Here is a 17355-nt window from a genome sequence, read left to right on the forward strand (position 1 = left end):
TGCTGGATTGTACATTTTCAGTGTAGCTCCCCTAGCAACCACAGGAGTGTTGGGCCCGGATCATGATAGGCTGCTACTGTAATCTGGACTGAAGAAGTTACAAATTTAAGGTATTGGGAGGTTGAGAGGGTTAGGGTTGGGGGCGAGGATTGGGTAGGGAAGAAGAGGGCCCGTAAAGATCAGTTTTAATTGAATGACCTGAGACCGGGCTGGGGAGAGGGGATGGTGGAGGCTGGCACTGGACCTTATAAATAAATAAAACAATAAAGCAATAAATAAGTTTGAGAGGGTTTTTTGGGGTGGAGGCAGGGGGGGGGGGGGGTTGAAGGCTCAGCCCTGCATTTTGATCTTGGATGGGGAAGGAATAAGTAATAAGGCTGCTAGGCCCCTGACCACCTTTTCTTTTTTTAATCCTGTTCCTGTTAGATACCTAGTGCAGAGAATTGGTGCTAGGCACTTAATTTACATTCTCCTACCTGACACTCCCCTTGCCCCACCCATTTTCAGTCCCTAAATTTAGATGCCTAGTGAGATAAATTTAGGTAATCTGTAGGGGAAAATTTTAATTTAGGGATAGTTAGGCACCTAAATTAGGTGCATAGATCTTTTGAATATTGGCTCTTAATCTGATAACAATGTATCTTTGCTTTGATTTGTAATTGCAGCCAGCAATCTATATACTGTACTTCACATAGGTACAGAATTCCACATACATTTTGGATCTGCAGAAGAACTGTTCCATAACTCATTATTTTAATGCTGGATGATAAATTTATGCAGTGCCAAAATACTGAGGCTGGCCCGGAACAGCACAAGTTAGGAATAGTGCTGGCATACAGTACACCAGCTTGAAAAATGATACCCAGTGTTTCTACAATCATCATAAAGTTGCTAGCAAGCTTCTGTAATAGAACTAACAAATCCTAATCATTGAACCAAACACTGTATTTTGTATCTATGGAAAGTACTGAATTCATATAAAGAACATTATAACTTTCACTTTAGAAATAATGTCACAAATATGCATTGAAGCTGTGTTTTGGATCTACCAGCCTATATTAAAAAGGTATGCTTACCTTAATGTGAAGTCCAATGGGGTGTCATATACAAACCACTAAAATCACTATGTGGTTTGCATACGATTTTTGATCAGACTCCACAAGGAGAGAGAATATATTGTTGATATGGGCTGATTAGCTGAAACATGTTGTGTCAGGTAGCAAATAATAGAACATAAATAGTACAGGTATGTGTGTGTATGTTTAAGAGAGAGAGAGAGTACATTCATGTATTTCATATTAATTGCTCTTGTGTGTGTATAATTACATTCCTCAATATATCTAAGACATGTTTTAATATTTGTTGGATATCAAATGTATAAACAAGAATTCCCTCCCTGCTTCTATCAATGGATCATCCAGATTTCTAGGTATTTAGTCCATGTTGTGCTGCAGAGGAGGTCTTGAGCATTGGAACGCTCGGAGGCCTTGGCAAATCTGTTCGCTGTGATGGAAGGGAGCACTAGGGGGCCCTCCCCAGAGCGGGATGAGGGATGTGTGCCCTTGTAGTGAGATGAAGTCTTGTCTGAGAGTGGAGCTTGGAAGTCCAGAGACAAGACGTGGAGCTTGGCACTCTGAAGACAAGACGTGGAGTTGGAGCTCTGACGACAAGACATGGAGCTTGGAACTCTGAAGACAAGACGTGGAGCTTGGAACACAGGGGATGAGACATGGCGAGCAAGGTCCCTCAGGCACCCTACACAGCCCATAGGCTGGTCGCAGACCACACCATTCTCAATGCGCCATACACAGCTGGATGGCTGGTCGTGGGCCACGAGAGGAGCGGGCAAGCTCTGGATGTAGACACAGGTCAGAACAAGTTACCCCTTGGATCCTCTGAAGTCAGAACAGGATACAGTCTTTAAAACAGGAAGTTGGAACCAGAAGTTTGGATCATGTAAAAACAAGGAACCTCCGGAGTCATGGGTACTCAGGACCTGGGACAAGAGGACATGGACATCAGGAAGAGGACAACAGGAACTCGGACATTAAGACTGGAACAACAGAGACATCAGGACTGGAACGATAGAGACATCTGGAAGACAGTGACAAAATCCAGGCAGGAACAGGATGCAGTGAAGTCCAATGGAGGAGAAGCTCCCAGGAGGACTGGCTCCTTTCGAAGACCTGGATGAAGTGAGCTCGGAGCCCTTTTGTAGGGCAGAAGAGGCAACTCCCTGGGAGGAGTTCCAAAGAGGGCCACACCTGCGCTGGCCCTTTAAGTCCAGAAGGAAGACATGGGCCCACCCCTAAGAGGAGCAAGAAGAGGCAGTGTAGGACTAAGGACAGCGGCATCCTGCCGCTGTAGAGAGCAGAGAGAGGAGATGGAGCAGGCCTCGACTAGACCCAACGTTGGAGCGATGGTGTCAGTGGCCCCATGCTGCGCTGGAGACTCCGGAGGCAGCAGCTGCTGCAAGAGAGCATGGTGGCAGGCCGCGGGAAAGGCCCTGGCTTCTGCGGCCTCCGGGCCGTGAAGGTAAGCCCCTCCTGTGCTCCAGCCACAGGAGGAGCGCAATAGTAACCCCCCCCCCCAAGGGGGTCCTCTCCCCTCCTTCGGGAGGTAGAACTGGGCAAGGTATCTGAACAAGGATGGTGCAGGCACCTCCTGCAGGTTGTGTTGAAAACGTGGAATAACAGAACAAGGAACAAGGGAACAGGCAATGCGACAAGGGAACAGGCAATGCGACAAGAGAACAGGCAACAGAACAAGGAAACAGACAATGGAGCAAGGAACAAAACAGCATAGCAAAGAACAAAACAGCAGAGCAAAGGACAAGGAACAGCGGAGCAAAGGACAGCAGAACAAGGAACAACAGAACAAGGAGCAGAGGAACAAACAAGGAACAAGGGAACAAACGGAGGACAAGAGAACAAATGGAGACAAAAGAAGAAACAAAGAGCAAAGGAACTTCAAAGAAGACCCGGGCAGGGATCCAGGGTGGGATCAGGAAGTAGCAATGATCATCAGGTGGGGTGCAGGTGCCTCCTGCCAGTCATGGAACCCCAACCTGGAATCGCCATGGAGATGAAAGGACTGGATACAGGTGCCTCCTGCAGGTCGTGGAATCCAAAGAAGCTGGCGCCTCCAGCAAGTCATGAAAGAAGGTCCCAAAAATAAAATTTGGGGGGCAAGATAAAGTCCAGGACAAGACCCGGGGCAAGGATAGTCCCACCAGACACATGGCCTTGGCAAATCTGTTGCGCTGCGGAGGAGGCCTTGATCATCGGAATGCTCGGAGGCCTTGGAAAATCTGTTGTGCTGCAAAGGAAGGGAGTGCTAGGGGGCTCTCCCCAGAGTCAGATGAGTGATGTGTGCCCTTGAGGTGAGAAAAAGCCATGTCTTGGAGTGGAGCTTGGAAGTCCAGAGACAAGATGTGGAGCTTGGAAATGTGAAGACAAGATGTGGAGCTTAGAACTCTGATGACAAGATGTGGAGCTTGGAACTCTGAAGACAAGACGTGGAGCTTGGAACACAGGGGATGAGACATGGCGAGCAAGGTCCCTCAGGTGCCCTACAAGGCCCGTAGGCTAGTTGCAGACCACACTGTCCTCAATGCGCTCTACACAGCCGGATGGCTGGTTGTGGACTATGAGAGGAGCGGGCAAGCTATGGACGTTGACAGAGGTCAGAACAAGTTACCCCTTGGATCCTCTGGAGTTGGAACAGGATACAGTCTTTAAAACAGGAACTTGGAAGCAGAAGCTCGGATAATGTAAAAACAAGGAACTTCCGGAGGCACGGGTACTCAGGACCTGAGAGAACAAGACGTGGACATCAGAAAGAGGACAACAGGAACTCGGACATCAGGACTGGAACAATGGAGACATAAGGACTGGAACAACGGAGACATCAGGAAGACAACGATGAAAGCCAGGCAGGAACAGGACGCAGCAAAGTCCAATGGAGGAGAAGCTCCCAGGAGGACTGGCTCCTTCTGAAGGCCCAGATGATGTGAGCTCAGAGCCCTTTTGTAGGGCAGAAGAGGCAACTCCCCGGGAGGAGTTCCAAGGAGGGCCACACCTGCGCTGGCCCTTTAAGTCCAGAAGGAAGATGCAGGCCCGCCCCTAAGAGGAGCAGGAAGAGGCAGTGCAGGACCAAGGACAGCGGCATCCTGCAGCTGTGGAGAGCAGAGGGAGGAGACGGAGCAGGCCTCGACTAGGCCTGATGTTGGAATGATGGCGTCAGCAGCCCTACGCCGCCCTGGAGACTCTGGAGACGGCGGCACGGCCTGCCGTGCCGAAGAGCAACATGGGCGGTCCGGGGGCGGCTGCAGGCCACGGGAAAGGCCCCGGCTTCTGCAGCCTCTGGGCCGTGAAGGTAAGCGCCTCCCGTGGCTCCAGCCGCTGGAGGAGTGCAACACATGTTAGTATATTTTAATCACTGTGAGATGTTTTCTTTTTCTGTATTAGATATTATAGGCTTTTAATCTTTACACTTCCCAATTTGCACCTGACTGTAGAAGATAGCAATATGAACTTGCTATTTTGTGGTCTTACAACCCATTTTTCCTTAATAAATATTAGTAATGGATCTGTCATTTTTCTTGAGTGTTACTGTAATAGCCTTTTACATTCTTTTTCACTCAATGCACAATAAAGCTCTGGAATTTGTTGCCAGAGGATGTGGTTAGTGCAGTTAGTGTAGCTGGGTTCAAAAAAGGTTTGGATAAGTTACTGGAGGAGAAGTCCATTAATGGCTAATAGCCACTGCTATTAATTGCATCAGTAGCATGGGATCTTCTTAGTGTTTGGGTAATTGCCAGGTTCTTGTGGCCTGGTTTTGGCCTCTGTTGGAAACAGGATGCTGGGCTTGATGGACCCTTGGTCTGACCCAGCATGGCTATTTCTTATGTTCTTATTATACTCATTTTATATTTGTTTCATGTCAATGCAGAGTGGATTTCCTAATATCAAACATTATTCCCTGACCTTTTTCCAAAGTAATCTAACACCTCAAACCCTTTGGTTTTTCTAAGTGTTATCTGACAGCTATAATCTTCTGAGTGACCTATTAGTTTTGTATTTTTATTTTATGTTTCTAATGGTTTAATTTTAAATGCTAAGAGGTGTGGTTATCTTTATCTGAATATTCAGCGACATTTATTCGGCTAAAGGTGTGGCTGAATGCCAGGTCACAAGTTAGCCAGGTAACTTTAGGTCTGCTATTTAACTGACCAGACTTACCCAGGTAACTGGTTGGCCAGATCTGAATATCAGTCCTCAACAATGAAGTTAATCTGTGCCATGGGGGAATGCCCCCAGCACGACCTCTTTTAATCCAGTTAAATTTTGTGCGCTTAGCAATTGGCCCAGATAAAGTTTAGCTGGTTGGCAGGAGTGGGGAAATGTTAGCCAGACACACATTTGAATATGGACTTCTAAAAAATGAATTTTTATAAAAACGTTACAGGAATAATTTTGATATTTGGTTTCTGTACATGTAGGTCTGTTTGTCTTCCATTTCATCATTTACTAAATTGGTGGATTGTGCTTACATTGAACTGCATTATTTAGAAGTGATTTTATTAACTTTATACAGTACAGAACATGATGTCAGCTTGTGCTACAGTAATACATTATTTTCATAGAGTGAATTTAGTATAAATGGACAAATGCTAAGTTTCATTTTTCTTTTCACCACAGACACAGTTGATCAAAAACAAAAATACTAATGTATGATTTTTAAGGCATTCTACAATTTTATATTTACAGTGTCTCAATCTTGTTTTATAGGGAAGCAAAGGAAGTCAAGGTGAGAGAGGAATGAAGGTATGATATTAACTTTAATATTTCACATAAAAAGGCTATTCAGAGTAAAATTAAAGGTAGATAAATATTAGGCCATTTCACACAAAAAGTAGCAAGGCAGTATATTATATTTGTCTAACCGAATATGCGTTGTGTTCAAATACCACAAAAATATTTTTTTTATTATAGGATCATCCATTCTATTTAAGGTGTTTTTCAGCATTAAGTGTTTTTCAGCAGAAACTAAAGATGGTACCATCTAATGAGCCATAATTAGTTTGGGGTTTTCCAATCTTATCTTATCATGCAGAAATAATGATTCATGATTTGTAGGTGATGAACTTTGATTCAAGAATAACAGTTTGTGATTTACAAATACTCTTTGGGAACTATTGTGTGACTCATTTATTAAGGACAAGTCTCTTTTTGACTGATTTGCATATACAGTAATATAGTAATGACAGCAGAAAAGGACTAAATGGTCCATCCAGTCTGTTCAGCAGTATCTGCCATGCTGAGCAGGTTGCCCCCATGTTTTTCATAAGGGTAGCAACTGCTGTTCTGTGCAGTTAATCCCAAGCCTTATGATAACCCATAAAAAATGTACTGCTAGCAACATTTTTACTGGGTGATGAACCTTCTTGAAAAGTCAGTGCTGCTTGATGTGCTTTCCTTATTGACTTGACCACAGAGGCAGTCCTGTGCTTTTTCCCTTATGCCTGAATATTAAGTACCTCAGACCGTAAAAGTCATTTTGCAGAGATTAGAAAGCAGAGGTGTATAGTAGAGATGAGCTTCATTTTTCTGGCTCGGGTCGGGTTTCATTTCGGGCGCTTCATGGGAAAACTTTTTTTCCCATGGATCATTTTTTGCCTAAACGAAACCAGAACCCGAAACTGAAACTGGAAAAACGAATACAAAAAAAAATGAATCGGGGAAAAAAACCCCACCCCAACCCTTAAATTTTACTTTCTTACATCCCCCCACCATCCCGATCCCTCCCCAAGACTTACTAAAAGTCCCTGATGATCCAGCGGGGTCCCATGAGCGATCTCTCCCTCCATGCCGTCGGGCCTGCTATGACTCAAAATGGCGCCGATAGCCTTGTCTTTACAATGTCACAGGGGCTACCGGTGCCATTGGTTAGCCCCTGTCACATGATAGGAGCACAAGATGGCGCCGACCGTCCATTGTTCCTACCATGTGACAGGGGCTGACCAATGGCACCGGTAGCCCCTGTGACATCGTAAGGGCAAGGCTATCGGTGCCATTTTGAGTCATAGCAGGCCCGACGGTATGGAGGGAGAGATCGCTTGCGGGACCCCGCTGGACCATCAGGGGCTTTTAGTAAGTCTTGGGGACGGATCGGGATGGTGGGGGATGTAAGAAAGTACAATTTAAGGGTTGGGGTGGATTTTTTTTTTTTTTTTTTAAATAAATATTCTCCTCCCCCCGCACTAACCCGAAAAACAAATTTTCCCCAAAGCTCGGGGAAAATCTGTTTCGTGGTTCAGGTCCCCCCGAACCACAACAAATTAGGCAATTTCGTTGAAATTGCCTAATTCGTGATAAACAAATGCACATCTCTAGTGTATAGTAGTATTATTAATTCATTAGTTAGGATTAACATGGCAACCAGGACTGTCTGGCTCTCCTTTAAAACTCTCCTTCATTCATATAATTTGACACAGGATTGTAGAATGAAAAAGAATTACAAATCAAAATTTTGGATAACAAGGGTGGCAGCTTTATTTTATATGAGAAAACACATGACAGAAACCTGAGCCAGCCAAACAATAACAGGGAACCCCTCTTTACACAAAACCTGGCCAATATATCTGCCATATCCCTACAAGATGGGCCACCTTTAACCCAGCTGGGGCTTCAAGCACCGTTCAGTAGGGGTGTGCATTCGGATTGACCGCATTAGTAAAACGCAACTCATATTTTTTTTTTACTTAAAAAATTGATTCGACATAAACGATCGGATTTCCCACATATCGAACATAGATATGTTCGATATGTGGGAAATCGCGATTGTTGAGCCAAAATAAAAATTTAAACCCCCTCACCCTCCTTAATCCCCCCCCAGACTTACCACAACTCCCTGGTGATCGAGCGAGGAGTGAGGACGCCATTTCTGCAATCCTTGGCGAGAAGCATGTGACGTCGGCGGCACGTCGAGTGACGCCGGCGTCACGTGATTCCCGGCTCGTTCGCGCCGGACGGCTCGTTCGGCCCAAAAAGAACTTTTGGCCAGCTTGGGGGGGGAGGCCCCCCCAAGCTGGCCAAAAGTTCTTTTTGGGCCGAACGAGCCGTCCGGCGCAAACGAGCCGGGAATCACGTGGCGCCGCGTCACTCAGACGCGACGTCACGTGATTCCCGGCAAGTTCGCGCCGGACGGCTCGTTCGGCCCAAAAAGAACTTTTGGCCAGCTTGGGGGGGTCAGGAGGCCCCCCCAAGCTGGCCAAAAGTTCTTTTTGGGCCGAACGAGCCGTCCGGCGCGAACGAGCCGGGAATCACGTGACGCCGACGTCACGTGATTCCCGGCTCGTTCGCGCCGGATGGCTCGTTCGGCCCAAAAAGAACTTGTGGCCAGCTTGGGGGGGTCAGGAGGCCCCCCCAAGCTGGCCAAAAGTTCTTTTTGGGCCAAACGAGCCGTCCGGCGCGAACTCGCCGGGAATCACGTGACGCCGCGTCACTCGACGTGCCACCGACGTCACATGCTTCTTGCCAAGGATTGCAGAAATGACGTCCTCACTCCTCGCTCGATCACCAGGGAGTTGTGGTAAGTCTGGGGGGGGGATTAAGGAGGGTGAGGGGGTTTAAATTTTTTTTTTGCACATATGTACATATACCCAACTCATTGGATTTTTTTTATGTCCATATTGGCCGCAAGTGGGACCCCCTTTCGGACATAAAAAATATGAACATAAAATTTTGCTCTGCACATCCCTACCGTTCAGCAGAGTGCTGCTACAATACTGGCCTCTGCCACATCCCAACTGCAGAATAGCATAAAAGGAATCATAATACATCTAGCTACACAAGTACAGGTGGAAGGCTGCTAATGACCGTGAACAAGCAAAATAGAAGAATTGTTGTATGCTCTCCTCCATTATTCCCCCATGGCTAGACCACACTGCCCACCAAGGCCTATGCAGCTGCCAACCAACCATTAGCAGTAATTCTCCCAGCATGTGGTTAAACCACATAAGGGCATTGGCACAACGTGGTTCCATCCTCCTTCCTCCTGCAAAGCAGGAACTCAGGATGTGGAAGCAATAGAGGCCAAGCTCAGAGTCAAGTTATCCATAGTAACCACAGACCCAGCTTGGCTACCTCCCTAATAGTGTTCCATTTGAAATTCAGGTGGCAGCAGCAAAGTGCAATACAGGTCGTGGAAAATTAGTTCAAGTTGTACCTTTTTTAATGACATGTTGTGGTCATGGATGGTTATATAGCTTGAATACATTACAGTTGTGTTTTCTAACCATTTTGTCAAAAACATAGCTAATTATACATTAATAAGTGGAATAAGGTATTGTTACATGGTGGAATCTCAACAAAGGAAGTAGCAGAGTGTAGAAAAATTAAGTAGTCCTTACAGATTTTTAGCAGAATATCTTTAACTTTATTGTTCCATAGAAACACCACAATCTTAAGTAAAAATAATCAGCTTAGAAAGAATTGGTATCCCCTGACACATTCTAACATTCATGTGTTGTTAAAAGCTTTTTAAACCGTAGTTCTTTCTTCCTCCCGATACAGCCTGTTTTTGTTTTTGGTTTTTTTGTCTGTTTTTTTGTCCGTTTGATTCAAATTTTCACATGAATGAAATGAATCAAACATTCCACAAACCAAAATTTGTGGGAAAAAAAGCTGCTGAAAATGAAATGAAAAACAAAAACACATTTTTCCCTGCACATCCCTAATATTCATGCCAGAAATGATAGTCGCTCAGCAGTGCATGGTTCGGACAGAGGTATCCTCAAAGGATACTAATGATGCATTAGAATTAGGGCATCCCGACAGTGAGGTTCCAATAATAAGAAAAGTAGTCCAAAAACTCACCTGAGCTAAAAAATTCTAACTTATCCCTATCAATTAAAAAGCAGAATGAAAATACAAACAAAAAACAAACTTTGAAATGTTTGTATGCTAATGCCAGAAGTCTAAGAAGTAAGATGGGAGAATTAGAATGTATAGCAGTGAATGATGACATAGACTTAATTGGCATCTCAGAAACATGGTGAAAGGAGGACAACCAATGGGACAGTGCTATACCAGGTTACAAATTATATCGCAGTGACAGAGAGGAGCACCCGGGAGGCGGTGTGGCGCTTTATGTCCGGGATGGCATAGAGTCCAACAGGATAAACATCCTGCATGAGACTAAATGCACATTTGAATCTTTATGGGTAGAAATCCCTTGTGTGTCGGGGAAGACTATAGTGATAGGAGTATACTACCATCCACCTGGTCAAGATGGTGAGACTGACAGTGAAATGCTAAGAGAAATTAGGGAAGCTAACCAAATTGGTAGTGCGGTAATAATGGGAGACTTCAATTACCCAAAAGTCAACAGAAGCAAATCTTGCACATAAGCAAGTATTCAAATAGACAGGTACAGGAAAGAGAATGAAGTTCCATTCAGAATTTAAATTTGTATTTATTATGTATCTAAATTCTCATAGTTCATTCAAAACGGCAACTCCTTCTGGTAAACAAAGAAGGTTTCTAAATACATGTCCCCCGACACGGTCCGTGTTTCGTGTGAACTGCATCAGGAGGGACCACAGCATATTATAATCTACAATAAAACAATATATATCAAGAATGGAACAATTAGGCTGCAGAAAATACACATGTAACATGACACGTACATACCTTTAAAGTTAACACAGGAGCGCAAGCGCCCTATAGCAATGACAGCCATTTAAAAGGAAAAAAGGCGCAAAAGGAAAGTCTCTCGCGAGATGCTGGAAACCGCAGGAACGCACAGCATCCCTCCTGATGCAGTTCACACGAAACACGGACCGTGTCGGGGGACATGTATTTAGAAACCTTCTTTGTTTACCAGAAGGAGTTGCCGTTTTGAATGAACTATGAGAATTTAGATACATAATAAATACAAATTTAAATTCTGAATGGAACTTCATTCTCTTTCCTGCACCTGTCTATTTGAAGACTTCAATTACCCCAATATTGACTGGGTAAATGTATCACCGGAACACGCTAGAGAGATAAAGTTCCTGGATGGAATAAATGATAGCTTTATGGAGCAATTGGTTCAGGAACCGACGAGAGAGGGAGCAATTTTAAATCTAATTCTCAGTGGAGAACAGGATTTGGTGAGAGAGGTAACGATGTGGGGCTGCTTGGCAATAGTGATCATAATATGATCAAATTTGAATTAATGACTGGAAGGGGGACAGTAAGCAAATCCATGGCTCTCGTGCTAAACTTTCAAAAGGGAAACTTTGATAAAATGAGAAAAATAGTTAGAAAAAAACTGAAAGGAGCAGCTACAAAAGTAAAAAGTGTGCAAGAGGTGTGGTCATTGTTAAAAAATACCATCCTAGAAGCACAATCCAGATGTATTCCACACATTAAGAAAGGTGGAAAGAAGGAAAAACGATTACCGGCATGGTTAAAAGGGGAGGTGAAAGAAGCTATTTTAGCCAAAAGATCTTCATTCAAAAATTGGAAGAAGGATCCAACAGAAGAAAATAGGATAATGCATAAACGTTGGCAAGTTAAATGTAAGACATTGATAAGACAGGCTAAGAGAGAATTTGAAAAGAATTTGGCCGTAGAGGCAAAAGCTCACAGTTAAAACTTTTTAAAATATTTCCGAAGCAGAAAGCCTATGAGGGAGTAAGTTGGACCATTAGATGATCGAGGGGTTCAAGGGGCACTTAGAGAAGATAAGGCCATCGCGGAAAGATTAAATGATTTCTTTTCTTCCGTGTTTACTGAAGAGGATTTTGGGGAGGTACCCGTACTGGAGAAAGTTTTCATGGGTAATGATTCAGATGGACTGAACCAAATCACAGTGAACCTAGAAGATGTGATAGACCTGATTAACAAACCGAAGAGCAGTAAATTACCTGGACCGGATGGTATACACCCCAGAGTTCTGAAGGAACTAACAAATGAAATTTCAGACCTATTAGTAAAAATTTGTAACTTATCATTAAAATCATCCATTGTACCTGAAGACTGGGGGATAGCTAATGTAACCCCCATATTTAAAAAGGGCTCCAGGGGCGATCCGGGAAACTACAGACCAGTTAGCCTGACTTCAGTTCCAGGAAAAATAGTGGAAAGTATTCTAAACATGAAAATCACAGAACATATAGAAAGACATGGTTTAATGGAACAAAGTCAGCATGGCTTTACCCAAGGCAAGTCTTGCCTCACAAATCTGCTTCACTTATTTATTTATTTATTTATTTATTTTAAATTCTTATATACCGACATTCCTGTAGAATGCACAGATCAAGGAATTAATTTGAAGGAGTTAATAGACATGTGGATAAAGGTGAACCTGTAGATGTAGTATACTTGGATTTTCAGAAGGCATTTGACAAAGTTCCTCATGAGAGGCTTCTAGGAAAAGTAAAAAGTCATGGGATAGGTGGCAATGTCCTTTCGTGGATTACAAACTGGCTAAAAGACAGGAAACAGAGAATAGGATTAAATGGACAATTTTCTCAGTGGAAGGGTGTGGGCAGTGGAGTGCCTCAGGGATCTGTATTGGGACCCTTACTTTTCAATATCTTTATAAATGGTCTGGAAAGAAATATGACAAGTGAGGTAATCAAATTTGCAGATGATACAAAATTGTTCAGAGTAGTTAAATCACAAGCAGATTGTGATAAATTGCAGGAAGACCTTGTGAGGCTGGAAAATTGGGCATCAAAATGGCAGATGAAATTTAATGTGGACAAGTGCAAGGTGATGCATACAGGGAAAAATAACCCATGCTATAGTTACACAATGTTAGGTTTCATATTAGGTGCTACTACCGAAGAAAGAGATCTAGGCATCATAGTGGATAACACTTTCAAATCGTCGGTTCAGTGTGCTGTGGCAGTCAAAAAAGCAAACAGAATGTTGGGAATTATTAGAAAGGGAATGGTGAATAAAACAGAAAATGTCATAATGCCTCTATATCACTCCATGGTGAGACCGCACCTTGAATACTGTGTACAATTCTGGTCGCCACATCTCAAAAAAGATATAATTACAATGGAGAAGGTACAGAGAAGAGCGACCAAAATGATAAAGGGAATGGAACAGCTCCCCTATGAGGAAAGACTAAAGAGGTTAGGACTTTTCAGCTTGGAGAAGAGACGGCTGAGGGGGGATATGATAGAGGTGTTTAAAATCATGAGAGGTCTAGAACGGGTAGATGTGAATCTGTTTTTTACTCTTTCGGATAATAGAAAGACTAGGGGGCACTCCATGAAGTTAGCATGTGGCACATTTAAAACTAATCGGAGAAAGTTCTTTTTCACTCAGTGTACAATTAAACTCTGGAATTTGTTGCCAGAAGATGTGCTTAGTGCAGTTAGTATAGCTGTGTTTAAAAAAGGATTGGATAAGTTCTTGAAGGAGAAGTCCATTAACTGCTGTTAATTAAGTTGACTTAGATAATAACCACCGCTATTACTAGCAACGGTAACATGGAATAGACTTAGTTTTTGGGTACTTGCCAGGTTCTTATGGCCTGGATTGGCCACTGTTGGAAACAGGATGCTAGGCTTGATGAGCCCTTGGTCTGACCCAGTATAGCATGTTCTTATGTTCTTATGTTCAAATGTGATGATTCAGAAGAAATGAAACAAATCTCAGTGAATCTTAAAGATGTACTTTGGCAAATTGACAAACCAAAGAGTAGCATATCACCTGGACCAGATGGTATACATCCAAGAGTGTTGAAAGAACTGAGAAATGAAATTGTGGACCTGCTATTGAAAATTTGTAAACTATCACTAACATCCTGAAGACTGGGCGGTTGCCAATGTAAAGCCAATTTTTAAAAAGGTATCAAATGGTGATCCAGGAAACTTTAGACCAGTGAGTCTGACATACTTGCCAGGCAAAATGGTAGAAACTATCTTAAAGAACAAAATTGTTGAACATATAGGTAGGCATAGTTTAATGGGACAAACCCAAAATTGATTTAGCCAAGGGAACTCTTGTCTCACCAATTTGCTACATTTCTTTGAGGATGTAAATAAACATGTGGATAAAGGTGAGCCAGTTGATATATTGTGTGTAGATTTCCTGTTCTGGGACCATTGCTTTTTAATATATTTAAGAACATCCTTGGAATGTGAACTACAAGTGAGGTGATCAAATTTACTGATGGTACAAAATTATTCAAAGTTTTAGTTCACAAGTGAATTGTGAGAAATTACAAGAGGACCTTCCAAAACTGGGAGACTGGGCATACAAATAGCAAATGAAATTTAATACGGGCAAGTGCAAAGTGATGCACTTCGGGAAGAGTAATCCAAATTATAGCTATAAAATGCAAGGTTCCACATTAGGAGTCACCATTCAGGAAAAGGATCTAGGTATCATCATTGAGAATACATTGAAATCTTCCGCTCAGTGTGAGCAGCAGCTAAAAAGCAAATAGAATGCTAGGGATTATTAGGAAAGGAATGGAAATTAAAACAGAGAATATCATTAATGTCTCTGTATCACTCTGTGGTGCGACCTCATCTTGAGTATTGTTTGCAGTTCTGGTCACCACATCTCAAGAAAGATGTAACATAATTAGAAAAAGTTCAGAGAAGGAAAATCAAAATAATAAGGGAGATGGAATGATTCCCCAATGAGGAAAGGCTGAGTAGGTTAGGACTCTTCAGCTTGGAGAAGAGATGGCTGAGGGGAGAATTGATAGAGTTTTATAAAATAATGAGTGGAGTAGAAGAAGTAAATGTTAATCAGTTGTTTACTCTTTCAGAAAGTTCAAATATTAGGAGACACACAATGAAGTTACTAGGTGACACATTTAAACCTAATAAGAGAAAATATTTTTTTTTCTCAATGCACAATTAATCTCTGGAATTTTTTGCCAGTGGATGCGATAAAAGCTATGGACCAAATTTTAAAAGCTCTACGTGCATAAATCGCCTTACGTGCGCCGGGCCTATGTTATAAAGGCCCGGCGACACACGTAAAGTCCTGGGATGCATCTAAGTCCCAGTGCTTGCAAAAAAGGGGTGGTCTGGGGGCAGGACAGGGGCAGGGCCAGAGGCAAATGGCCTCTGTGTTGGAGGATCGTGTGCCGGCAGGCTGAAAAGGTTAGATAAGAATTTTAGGGGGCTTAGAATGGGGCTAGGGGGGGAAAAGGTTAGGGGAAGGGGTGGGAAGGTTAGGTTAGAGGGAAGGGAATGGGGGTAGCCCGCGGGCATCGGCGTGTGCAAGCTGCACTAGTGTGCACCCCCTTGCATGGCCCGACCCCTGATTTTATAACTTGCACACACCTGCACAAGCAAGTGATAAAATTGGGCGTACATGTGTGCTCACGCCAGGTAGCATGCGCACATGTACGTCTGCGCACAGATCTTAAAATCTACCCCTATTAGTGTAGTTGCGTTTAAAATCGGTTTGGACAAGTTCCTGGAGGAAAGTCCATAAACCATAATTAAGGTGGAGTTGCAGATATCTACTGCTTATTCTTGAGATAAGCAGCTTGGAATCTATCTACCCCTTGGGATCCTGCAGGTTCTGGTGACCTGGATTGGCCAGTGTTGGAAACAGGATACTGGACTTGATGGACCCTTGGTCTGACCTAATATGGTAAGTCTTATGTTCTTAAGTTCTTAATCTAGGCACGGGCTATCCAAACTCAGATCTCAAGGGCTAAAACCCAGTAAGTTTTTAGATTTACAAAATGAATATGCATGGGTTATATTTGTATATATAAAAGGTAAAAAATTCAAATAAATCCCATAAATATTCATTGTGGAAATCCAAAAACCCAATTTGGCTGTGTCCCTTGATCACTAAATTTAGACAGCCCTGGTCTATGCAATAAAAATACATATCTACAAACCCTCCTAGAAGAGGCAGACCTGGATATTGTTGCTGTCATCATGATATGGTGTAGTGAGCCCCATGAATGGGACAGCTGTACCAGGCTAAAATCTGTTTGGAAAAGATAGGGATGACAGAAAAGGGGTAAAAGTAGATCACTATGTAAAATGTAATGTCAAAGCAACTGAAATGCAGAGGGCATGGGGAAAGAAGGAAGCACTATGGGTCAGCTTGGAAAGTGTGATGGCACTTTCATCTACACTCGGGTGGTCTACACACTAGGGATGTGCAGAGCAAAAGTTTATGTTCATAAGTCCATAAGTCAAAAGGGGGTCCCATTTGCGGTCAATATGGACATATGGAGAATTCCATAAGTTGAGTCTATGTCCATACGTGCAAATAAAAATTTAAACCCCTCACTCTCCTTAATCCCCCCCCCCCCCCAGACTTACCAAAACTCCCTGGTGGTACAGCAGGGAGTCAGGACGCCATTTCTGAACTCCTTTGCGAGGAGCACGTGACGTCGGCGTCACGTCGGAGTGACGCGGCGTCACGTGATTCCCCGCGCGATCGCTCCGGGACCCTCGTTGCACCCAAAAGGAACTATTGGCCAGCTTGGGGGGGGTCAGGAGGCCCCCCCAAGCAAAGGAGTTCAGAAATGGCGTCCTGACTCCCTGCTGTACCACCAGGGAGTTTTGGTAAGTCTTGGGGGGGGGTGATTAAGGAGGGTTAGGGGTTTAAATTTTTATTTAGGATCAACAATCGCGATTTCCAACTTATTCAACATAGCTATGTTGAATAAGTTGGAAATCCGATCGTTTTCGCCTCATCACTTTTTTAAGTTAAAAAAAAAAAAGTTGCGTTTAACATTTAAGTTCAAAACGAATGCACACCCCTACTACACACCTACTACCCTGGAAGAGATATTGACAGAAATCTGGCCAAAAGCAATCAGAAATGGGAATAAAGGGGGAGTTGTTTCACCTGTCAGATGAGGATTGGAGTATCCCATCTGCAAAATCAGTTCAAAGTAAAGATATTGCGGACTTCTTTCCAGGGACTCTGCTCAGACAAATGAGGGAAGGAGAGATATTGGACCTGACACTTATCATCATAATATTTTGATGAGATGCTGTAAACATGTTGGATAGGTGGATATTACAGTGCAATGGATTTCATTATTTTTGAGTGATAAAGCTTCAGAAGTCATAGTGAGAGATAAATTGTCTGATGTTTTCGAAGTGAAATGCAGAGTCCCATAAGGCTCCACATTATCCCCTCCATTGTTCAATTTATTTTTACGGCCTTTAATTCCCTCATTAGAATTTAAAAGTGTTTTTTATGCAGATGACATCCAATTGGTGGTACCAATGGGGAATGATCATTCTGCTACATTAAATAGGGTGAATGGAGGTCTATAGAAAGTTTCAGACTGGGTGTCAGCTAACCAGTTACTACTAAATACAACAAAGACTGAGATGTTTTT

At 43.1% G+C, this 17355-nt stretch overlaps 1 protein-coding gene across 2 annotated transcripts in view; it reads left to right on the forward strand.

The window, feature by feature from the left end:
• Nucleotides 1-17355, forward strand: part of LOC115087934 (collagen alpha-1(XXI) chain-like) — a 454903-nt gene that overhangs the window by 333351 nt on the left and 104197 nt on the right. For both annotated transcript variants that reach the window (XM_029595690.1, XM_029595691.1), the window contains exon 23: nucleotides 5793-5828. In XM_029595690.1, coding sequence (XP_029451550.1) covers nucleotides 5793-5828 — 36 coding nt within the window. The remainder of the gene's footprint in view (nucleotides 1-5792; nucleotides 5829-17355) is intronic.

The sequence above is a fragment of the Rhinatrema bivittatum genome, chromosome 3, assembly GCF_901001135.1.
Source record: "Rhinatrema bivittatum chromosome 3, aRhiBiv1.1, whole genome shotgun sequence".
NCBI lineage: Eukaryota > Metazoa > Chordata > Amphibia > Gymnophiona > Rhinatrematidae > Rhinatrema > Rhinatrema bivittatum.